The sequence below is a fragment of the Lonchura striata genome, chromosome 27, assembly GCF_046129695.1.
Source record: "Lonchura striata isolate bLonStr1 chromosome 27, bLonStr1.mat, whole genome shotgun sequence".
NCBI classification, from domain to species: Eukaryota; Metazoa; Chordata; class Aves; order Passeriformes; family Estrildidae; genus Lonchura; species Lonchura striata.
In genome coordinates, this window is record NC_134629.1 from 9,346,845 (window position 1) to 9,357,310 (window position 10,466).

Sequence of the window (10,466 nt, forward strand, 5' to 3'; positions counted from 1 at the left end):
TTTTCTTTCTTTTTTCCCGGTTTTCACCTTTTTCCTCAGATTTTTTTTTCTTTCTTTTCCCCCTTTTTCACCTTTTCCCTCGGATTTGGTTTTTCCTTCCTCTCCGGTTTTTTCCCCTGCCCTTGGGCCGCTCCTCCCTCGCGGTGAAATCACGATCGTGGTAACCACAGGCTCGGGTCGCTGATTCACCCGTGTATTTAATGTAAAAAACAACAAAAAAACGCCAACAAGGACAAAAAAAAAAACAAACAAGGAAAAAATCCCAAAAAAACCAAAAATTCCCAACTTTTTTTTGTGTACTCAAGGAGGGGACAGGCGACAACACCGAGGCCACCCGGTGCCACCTGCTGCCAGATGGTGCCCTGCCCTGATAAGGCTTATCAGAGCTGGCAGCTGCCTGGCGACTCCTGTTTTTTGCCGGTTTTTTTGCCTTTTTTTCCCGTTTTTTCCCCCAAATTGCCAGCGGGAAGTTCGGGAGCGGCGTTGCCCCTTTAAAGCCGCGTGGCCGCTTTAAGACCCCCTTTGAGCGGGCGGCGGTGGGGCCCACCGCGAGGCCACGCCCACCCGGCCCCCGTTAAAGTAAACAGAGGGGGCGTGGCCAGGCGGGCGCGCCTTGCGGAGGCCACGCCCATCGCCCCCCTCTTAAAGCGGCCGCGCCCGCGGGGACATCGCGGGACCGGAACCGTTACGCAGGTGGGCGGCGGGGGGAACCGGGAACCGGGACAACCGGGACGGGAATGGGGCGAGAAAACCGGGAGAGGGGTGGGGCTGAGGGCAGGGAGAAGCGGGACTCCGTTGGGGCTGGAGGGAAAACAACGGGGACCGGGAGAGGTTTGGGGACAACCGGGACTGGCCTGGGCCTGCGGCGGGGACAACCGGGAGCGGACCGGGCTGGGGACGGGATAACCGGGACCGGGATGGCGCTGGGGACGGGACAACCGGGATGGGGCTGGGGACAACCGGACCGGGATGGGGACGGGGTAACCGTGATGGGGTTGGGGACGGGATAACCGGACCGGGATGGCGCCGGGGGAGGAGACAACCGGGACCGGGATGGGGACGAGATAACCGGGACCGGACCGGGCTGGGGACGGGACAACCGGGATGGGGCTGGGGACGACCGGACCGGGCTGGGGACGGGGTAACCGGACCGGGATGGCGCCGGGGGAGGAGACAACCGGGACCGGACCGAGCTGAGAACAACCGGGACCGGACCGGGCTAGGGACGGGATAACCGGACCGGGATGGCGCTGGGGACGGGACAACCGGGACCGGGATGGGGACGAGATAACCGGGACCGGACCGGGCTGGGGACGGGACAACCGGGATGGGGCTGGGGACGACCGGGACCGGACCGGGATGGCGCCGTAGGAGGGGACAACCGGGACCGGACCGGGCTGGGAACAACCGGGACCGAGCTGGCGCTGAGGACAACCGGGACCGGGACCGGGTTGGGGACGGGATAACCGGGACCGGGATAGGGTTGGGGACGGGATAACCGGGACCGGAGTGGGGTTGGGGACGGGATAACCGGGACCGGAGTGGGGTTGGGGACGGGATAACCGGGACCGGACTGGGCTGGGCACAACCGGGACCGGGCCGGGGTTGCGGAGGGGCAGAACCGGAGCGGGAACCGGGCGCGGTTGTGCCGCACCGGAGGCTCCTGATTGTCTCCCCGGCAGCGTCACCGGCGCCGTTTCCCGGTCCCATCCCGCCGCCGCCGCGATGCTGCTGCTCCGGGCCATGGCCGGCCGCAGGTAGGAGCGGCCCCGCCGGGGCTCCCGGTGTCCCCCGGTGTCCCCCGGTGTCCCGGGACCGCTGTGACCCCGCTGTCCCCGCAGGCTCCCGCCGCTGATGCGGCTGTCCCGCGGCTGCTCCCGGTTGGCTGCCGGTAGTGCCGCCCCGGAGGGACACCGGGGAGCGGCCCCGGCCCCGGAGGGACACCGGGGAGAGGCCCCGGCCCCGGGAGAGCACCGGGGAGAGGCCCCGGGGGGACACCGCGGAGCGGTCCCGGTGCTGGCGGCGCTGCTCGGGCTCGGGACCGTCCTGGCCTACGGAGAGCGGCGGCGGAGGGTGAGCGACACCGCGGGGACACCGCGGGCGGTGGCACCGGGGTGGCGGCACCGGGAGGGGGGTGGCGACATCCTCGGGGTCCTTCACCCCACGGGAGAACCGGGGTGGGGCCGGATCGCGGCGGGAGGCGGCGCCTGAGGGGCGGATCCCGGTGAGAGGTGACACCGGGACAGCGGGAACGGGGAGCGGGGGTGGCACCGGGGGGTGGATCCCGGGGAAAGGGGTGGCACCGGGACAGGGGATCCCGGTACGGGAGTGACACCGGGACAGGGGGATTCCAGTACGGGGGGTGACACCGGGACAGGGGTGACACCGGGACAGCGGGAACGGGGAGCGGGGGAGGCACCGGGGGAAGGATCCCGGGGGAAGGGGTGGCACCGGGACAGGGACAGCCCGGGGACCGGGTGGCACCGGGGGAAGGATCCCGGGGGAGGGTGTGACACCGGGACAGGGGGATCCCGGTACGGGGGGTGACACCGGGACAGGGGTGACACCGGGACAGCGGAAACGGGGAGCGGGGGGTGGCACCGGGGGGTGGATCCCGGGGGAAGGGGTGGCACCGGGACAGGGGGATCCCGGTACGGGAGTGGCACCGGGACAGGGACAGCCCGGGGACCGGGTGGCACCGGGGGAAGGATCCCGGGGGAGGGTGTGACACCGGGACAGGGGAATCCCGGTACGGGAGCGACGCCGGTACGGGAGTGACACCGGGACAGGGGGATTCCAGTACGGGGGGTGACACCGGGACAGGGGTGACACCGGGACAGCGGGAACGGGGAGCGAGGGTGGCACCGGGGGGTGGATCCCGGGGAAAGGGGTGGCACCGGGACAGGGGGATCCCGGGTACGGGGGAATCCCGGGACAAGGGAATCCCGGTACGGGAGTGACACCGGGAAAGGGACAGCCTGAGGACCGGGTGGCACCGGGACAGCGGAAAGCCAGGACGGGAATAGCACCGGGACAGGGATGACACCGGGACAGGAGGATCCCGGTACGGGGGTGACACCGGGACAGCGGTGACACCGGAATAGAGGGATCCCGGGACAGGGGGTGACACCGGGGCAGGAGGATCCCGGTACGGGAGTGACACCGGGACACGGATCCCGGTACGGGAATGACACCGGGACACGGATCCCGGTACGGGAATGACACCGGGACAGGGATCCCGGTACGGGAATGACACCGGGACACGGATCCCGGTACGGGACTGACACCGGGACAGGGATCCCGGTACGGGAATGACACCGGGACACGGATCCCGGGGCGGCGCGGGGGTGACACCGCGATCCCGGGATCCCGCTGACCCTCCCGGTACCCTCAGACCGCCGAGGCCGCCCAGGCCCCCCGTGCCCCGCGGTACCCCCGTTACACCCGGGCGGAGGTGGCGCAGCACCGCAGCCCGAGCGAGCGCGTGTGGGTCACGTACGGCACCGAGGTGTTCGATGTCACCGAATTCGTGGAGTTACACCCGGGGGGACCGGACAAAATCCTGCTGGCGGCCGGCGGCGCCCTGGAGCCTTTCTGGGCTCTTTACGCCGTCCACAGCCAAGCCCATGTGCTGGAGCTGCTCCGTGACTACAAAATCGGCGAGCTGAGCCCCGAGGAAGCCTCGCCGCCACCGGGCGACACCGGCGACCCGTTCGCCGGTGATCCCCCGCGGCACCCGGCGCTGCGGGTGAACAGCCTGAAGCCTTTTAACGCCGAACCTCCCCCGGAGCTGCTGACCCAAAGTTTCCTGACGCCCAACGAGCTTTTCTTCACCCGTAACCACCTCCCGGTGCCCTCCGTGGAACCGGGCTCCTACCGGCTGCGCGTGGAGGGTCCCGGTGGCCGCGCCTTGTCGCTGTCGCTGGCGGAGCTCCGGCAGCGCTTCCCGAAGCACGAGGTGACGGCCACGCTGCAGTGCGCCGGTAACCGGAGGTCGGAGATGAGCCGGGTCCGCCCGGTGAAAGGCTTGGCGTGGGATATCGGTGCCATCAGCACGGCCCGGTGGGGCGGGGCGCGGCTCCGCGACGTGCTGCTGGCCGCCGGTGTGCGCGACAACACCGGCGACAACACCGGCGACAACACCGGCGACGACCGCGAGTGGCACGTGTGCTTCGAGGGGCTGGACGCGGACGCCTCGGGGACGCCGTACGGGGCGTCCATCCCGTTAAAACGGGCGCTGAGCGCCGAGGCCGAGGTGCTGCTGGCGTACGAGATGAACGGGACGGAGCTGCCGCGGGATCACGGGTTCCCGGTGCGCGTGGTGGTGCCCGGTGTGGTCGGGGCGCGGAGCGTGAAGTGGCTGCGGAGCGTGGCGGTGTCGCCGGCGGAGAGCCCGAGCCACTGGCAGCAGAAGGATTACAAGGGTTTCTGCCCGTCCGTGGATTGGGATTCCGTGGATTTCGGGGCCGCTCCCGCCATCCAGGAGCTGCCGGTGCAGTCGGCGATCACCGAGCCCCGGCCCGGGGCTGCCGTGCCCGCCGGGGAGCTGACGGTGAAGGGATACGCGTGGAGCGGAGGAGGAAGGGAGGTGGTGAGGGTGAGTGGGGGAAATGGGGGAAATGGGGGGAAATGGGGGGAAATGGGGGGAATGGGGTGGGGAAATGGGGGGGAAATGGGGGGGAAATGGGGAATGGGGTGGGGAAATGGGGAATGGGGTGGGGAAATGGGGGGGAAATGGGTGGGGAAATGGGGAATGGGGTGGGGAAATGGGGAATGGGGTGGGGAAATGGGGGGAATGGGGTGGGGAAATGGGGGGGAAATGAGGTGGGGGAAATGAGGGGGAATGGGGTGGGAAAAATGAGGGGGAAATAGGGGGGAAATGGGGAATGGGGTGGGGAAATGGGGAATGGGGTGGGGAAATGGGGGGGAAATGGGGGGAATGGGGATGGGAAATGGGGGGGAAATGAGGGGGAAATGGGGGGAATGGGGTGGGGAAATGGGGAATGGGGTGGGGAAATTGGGGGGAAATGGGGGGGAAATGGGGGGAATGGGGTGGGGAAATGGGGGGAGTGAATGGGGATGAGGGGAAATGGGGATGGGGAAAATGAGGGGGAAATAGGGGGGAAATGGGGAATGGGGTGGGGAATGGGGGGAAAATGGGGGGAAATGAATGGGGAAATGGGGGGAAATGGGGTGGGGAATTGGGGGGGGAATGGGGGAGGAAATGAATGGGGAATGGGGAAATAGGGTGGGGAGTGGGATGGGGAAAATGAGGATGCGGATGGGAAAATGGGGATGGGGGAATGGGGAGAAATGGGGGAAATGGGGAGTGGGATGGGAGGAAATGGGGAATGGGATGGGGAAATGGAGATCGGGGAAATGAATGGGGTGGGGAAAATGGGGAATGGAGAAATAGGGGGAAATTGGGAATGGGGGAAAATGGGATGGGGAAATGGGGGGAAATGAATGGGGTGGGGAAAATGGGGAATGGAGAAATAGGGGGGAAATTGGGAATGGGGAGAAAATGGGATGGGGAAATGGGGGGAAATGAATGGGGATGGGGAACGGGTGTGAAAATGGAGAAAGCGTTCCCGTCTCTGGACAGCAGCGGAACGTGGCTCCGTGCTAATGAATTCCCGCTAATTACCGGGATGGTGGCGGGCAGGTGGACGTGTCCCTGGACGGCGGGCGGACGTGGCGCGCGGCCGAGCTGGGCCCGCGGCCGGAGCGCGGCCGGGGCTGGGCCTGGGCGCTGTGGCAGCTGCGGGCGCCGGTGCCCGCGGGCGCCCGCCTGGACATCGTCTGCAAGGCCGTGGACCGGAGCTACAACGTGCAGCCGGACAGCGTGGCGCCCATCTGGAACCTGCGCGGGGTCCTCAGCAACGCCTGGCACCGCGTCAGCGTCAGCGTCACCCGCTGAGGGCACCGGGGTACCGGGGACATTGGGGACACCGGGGACACGGGGGACACTGGGGACACTGGGGACATGGGGGACATTGGGGACATGGGGGACACCGGGGACACTGGGACATCAGGGACATTGGGGACACTGGAACCTGAGCAACGCCTGGCACCGCGTCAGCGTCAGCGTCACCCGCTGAGGGCACCGGGGTACCGGGGTACCGGGGACACCGGGGACATGGGGGACACTGGGGACATTGGGGACACGGGGGACACTGGGGACATTGGGGACACCGGGGACACCGGGGACACTGGGGACACTGGGGACACCGGGGACATTGGGGACATGGGGGACACTGGGGACATGGGGGACACTGGGGACATTGGGGACACTGGGGACACTGGGGACACTGGGGACACGGGGACACTGGGGACATGGGGGACACTGGGGACACCAGGGACACTGGGGACATGGGGGACATTGGGAATATTGGGGACACTGGGGACATTGGGACATTGGGGACACTGGGGACATTGGGGGACATTGGGGGACATTGGGGGGACATTGGGGGACATTGGGGACATTGGGGACATTGGGGACACTGGGGACATTGGGGACATTTGGACATTGGGACATTGGGGACATTGGGGACACTGGGACATTGGGGACATTGGGGGACATTGGGGGACATTGGGGGACATTGGGGGGACATTGGGGACATTGGGGACATTGGGGACACTGGGACATTGGGGACATTGGGACATCAGGGACATTGGGGGACATTGGGGACACTGGGGACACTGGGGACATTTGGACATTGGGACATTTGGACATTGGGGGACATTGGGGACATTGGGACATCAGGGACATTGGTGACATTGGGGACACTGGGGCATTGGGGTATTGGGGACATCTGGAACCTGAGCAACGCCTGGCACCGTGTCACTGTCACCGTCACCCGCTGAGGGACACCATCAGGACATCGGGGACAGCAGGGATCCCTGGAGATCAGTGGGATCTGCAGATCCTAAAGGGTTCCACGGCCACAAAATGTCCTGCTGGCCCCAAATGTCCTGCAGACCCCAAAATGTCCTACAGGCCCCACTGGGTTCTACAGACCCCAAAATGTCCTGCAGACCCCAAATGTCCTGCAGACCCCAAATGTCCTGCTGGCCCCAAATGTCCTGCTGGCCCCAAATGTCCTGCAGACCCCAAAATGTCCTGCTGGCCCCAAATGTCCTACAGGCCCCAAAATGTCCTGCAGACCCCAAATGTCCTACAGACCCCAAATGTCCTGCTGGCCCCAAATGTCCTGCTGGCCCCAAATGTCCTGCTGGCCCCACTGGGTTCTACAAACCCCAAAATGTCCTACAGGCCCCAAAATGTCCTGCAGACCCCAAATGTCCTGCAGACCCCAAATGTCCTGCTGGCCCCAAATGTCCTGCAGACCCCAAATGTCCTGCAGGCCCCAAAATGTCCTACAGACCCCAAATGTCCTGCTGGCCCCAAATGTCCTGCAGACCCCAAATGTCCTGCAGACCCCAAATGTCCTGCAGACCCCAAATGTCCTACAGGCCCCCAGCTTCTACTGACCCCAAAAGATTCCACAGACCCCAAAAGGCTTTTAGGGCCCCTCAGAGGATTTTATGGACCCCAAAGGGTTCTGGAGACCCCAAAAGGATTTTATGGACCCCAAAGGGTTCCATGGACCCCAGAAGGATTTTATGGACCCCAAAGGGTTCTGGAGACCCCAGAAGGATTTTATGGACCCTGAAAGGCTTTTAGGGCCCCCCAAAAGGATTTTATGGACCCCAAAGGGTTCCATGGACCCCAAAAGGATTTTATGGACCCCAAAGGGTTCTGGAAACCTGAAAAAAGGATTTTGTGGACTTCAGAAGGATTTTATGGACCCCAAAGAGTTCTGGAAAGCCCAAAGGGTTCTGGAAACCCCAAAAGGATTTTGTGGACTTCAGAAGGATTTTATGGACCCCAAAGAGTTCTGGAAAGCCCAAAGGGTTCTGGAAACCCCAAAAGGATTTTGTGGACTTCAGAAGGATTTTATGGACCCCAAAGGGTTCTGGAAACCCCAAAGATTCCCACGGCCCCGAAGGACTCTGCGGGTTGGTGCAGCTCGAAGGTCAGCGGGGTTTTATGGCCCCACATTTTATGGCCCCACATTTTATGGCCCCACATTTTATGGCCCCACGTTTTATGGCCCCACACGTTTCTGGCCCCACATTTTATGGGCGCGGGGGTTTATGGCCCCGCGCTTCCAGCCCGATGTGTGAAAGTGGCTCCTGCCATAAAGATCTGGGAACTTCCATGGGCTCGGCGCCTTCCTGGGGCAGCGAGGGCAGAGAGGGGTGGGGGAGTTCTGCCGCCCCTGACCCGGCGGGACCCCCTGATCCTATAGGGGACCCCCTGATCCCATGGGACCCCCTGATCCTATAGGGGACCCCCTGATCCCATGGGACCCCCTGATCCTGTGGGACCCCTGGGACCCCCTGATCCTGTGGGACCCCCTGACCCTATATGGGACCCCCTGATCCTATAGGGGACCCCCTGATCCTATATGGGACCCCCTGATCTGATATGGGACCCTCTGATCTGATATGGGACCCCCTGATCCTATATGGGACCCCCTGACCCTGTGGGACCCCCTGACCCTATATGGGACCCCCTGACCCTATGGGACCTTCTGACCCAATATGGGACCCCCTGACCCTATAGGGGACCCCCTGATCCTATATGGGACCCCCTGACCCTATATGGGACCCCCTGACCCTATGGGACCCCCTGATCCTGTGGGACCCCCTGATCCTATAGGAGACCCCCTGATCCTATAGGAGACTGTGACCCCATGGGATCCCCCTGACCCCAGATAACCCCTGACCCCAGATAACCCCTGACCCCAGATGACCCCTGACCCCACGGGATCCCCCGACCCCAGATAACCCCTGACCCCAGATGACCCCTGACCCTATAGAACCCCCCTGACCCCAGATAACCCCTGACCCCAGATAACCCCTGACCCCACGGGATCCCCTGACCCCAGATAACCCCTGACCCCAGATGACCCCTGACCCTATAGAACCCCCCTGACCCCAGATGACCCCTGACCCCAGATGACCCCTGACCTTTAGGGATTCTCTGACCCTGTGGGAGCTCGTGACCCCAAATCCCCACTGACCCTGCGGGGGCCCGCTGATCCCGGTATGGATCCCGTTATTGATCCCGTTATTGATCCCGTTATTGATCCCGTCATTAGCGGCCATTTATCCATTCCGTTATCAATCCCCGTTATCAATCCCTGTTATCGATCCCGTCATTAACTGCCATTTATTCATTCCGTTATCAATTCCTGTTATCGATCCCTGTTATCGATCCCGTCATTAACTGCCATTTATCCATTCCGTTATCAATTCCCGTTATCGATCCCGTTATTGATCCCGTTATCAATCCCCATTATCAATCCCTGTTATCAATCCCCATTATCAATCCCTGTTATCAATCCCGTCATTAACCGCCATTTATCCATTCCGTTATCAATTCCCATTATCGATCCCGTTATCAATCCTTGTTATCAATCCCGTCATTAACCACCATTTATCTCTTCCGTTATCAATTCCCGTTATCGATGCCGTTATCAATCCCGTTATCAATCCCCGTTATCAATCCCTGTTATCAATCCCGTCATTAACCGCCATTTATCCATTCTGTTATCAATTCCCGTTATCAATCCCGTTATAAATCCCCGTTATTGATCCCCATTATCAATCCCGTAATCAATCCCCGTTATTGATCCTGTCATTAACCGCCATTTATCCATTCCGTTATCAATCCCTGTTATCAATCCCCGTTATTGATCCCATTATCGATCCCCGTAATCAATCCCCGTTATTGATCCTGTCATTAACCGCCATTTATCCATTCCGTTATCAATCCCTGTTATCGATCCCCGTTATCGATCCCCGTTATCGATCCCCGCTATCAATCCCGTTATCGATTCCCGTTATAGATCCCGTTATCGATCCCGTTATTGATCCCCGTTACGGACCCCGTTATCAATCCCCTTATCAATCCCCGTTATCGATCCCGTTATCGATCCCGCTATCAATCCCCGTTATCGATCCCCATTATCGATCCCCGTTATCGATCCCGCTATCAATCCCCGTTATCGATCCCGTTATCGATCCCCATTATCGATCCCGTTATCGATCCCGTTATCGATCCCGCTATCAATCCCGCTATCAATCCCCGTTATCGATCCCGTTATCAATCCCCGTTATCGATCCCCGTTATCGATCCCGTTATCGATCCCGTTATCAATCCCGTTATCAATCACCCCCTCCCCATCGACTCTCTCGGCGCTCCCCTCCCCGCCCTGCCCCGCTCGATGCTCTCGGCGTGCCCTGTAGGCCCGGGGGCGGCGCCGGAAGTGGCGGGGGCGGCGCCGGAAGTGGCGGGGCGGTGCCGGAAGTGGCGGGGCGGTGCCGGAAGTGGCGGGGGCTGGGGGGGGCCCGGGGCCTCCTCAGGAGCCGCCGCCGCCGCCCCCGAACCGGCC

The 10,466-nt window shown here is 62.7% G+C and overlaps 1 protein-coding gene across 1 annotated transcript; it reads left to right on the forward strand.

The window, feature by feature from the left end:
- The first annotated feature begins 1,359 nt into the window (after positions 1-1,359).
- On the forward strand, positions 1,360-5,977 carry SUOX (sulfite oxidase). Its single transcript, XM_077788588.1, has 5 exons — positions 1,360-1,367; positions 1,683-1,757; positions 1,842-2,073; positions 3,395-4,597; positions 5,666-5,977. The coding sequence occupies exons 1-5, from the start codon at positions 1,360-1,362 to the stop codon at positions 5,918-5,920; spliced, it is 1,773 nt and encodes a 590-aa protein (XP_077644714.1). The 3' UTR covers positions 5,921-5,977.
- Positions 5,978-10,466: the final 4,489 nt, after the last annotated feature.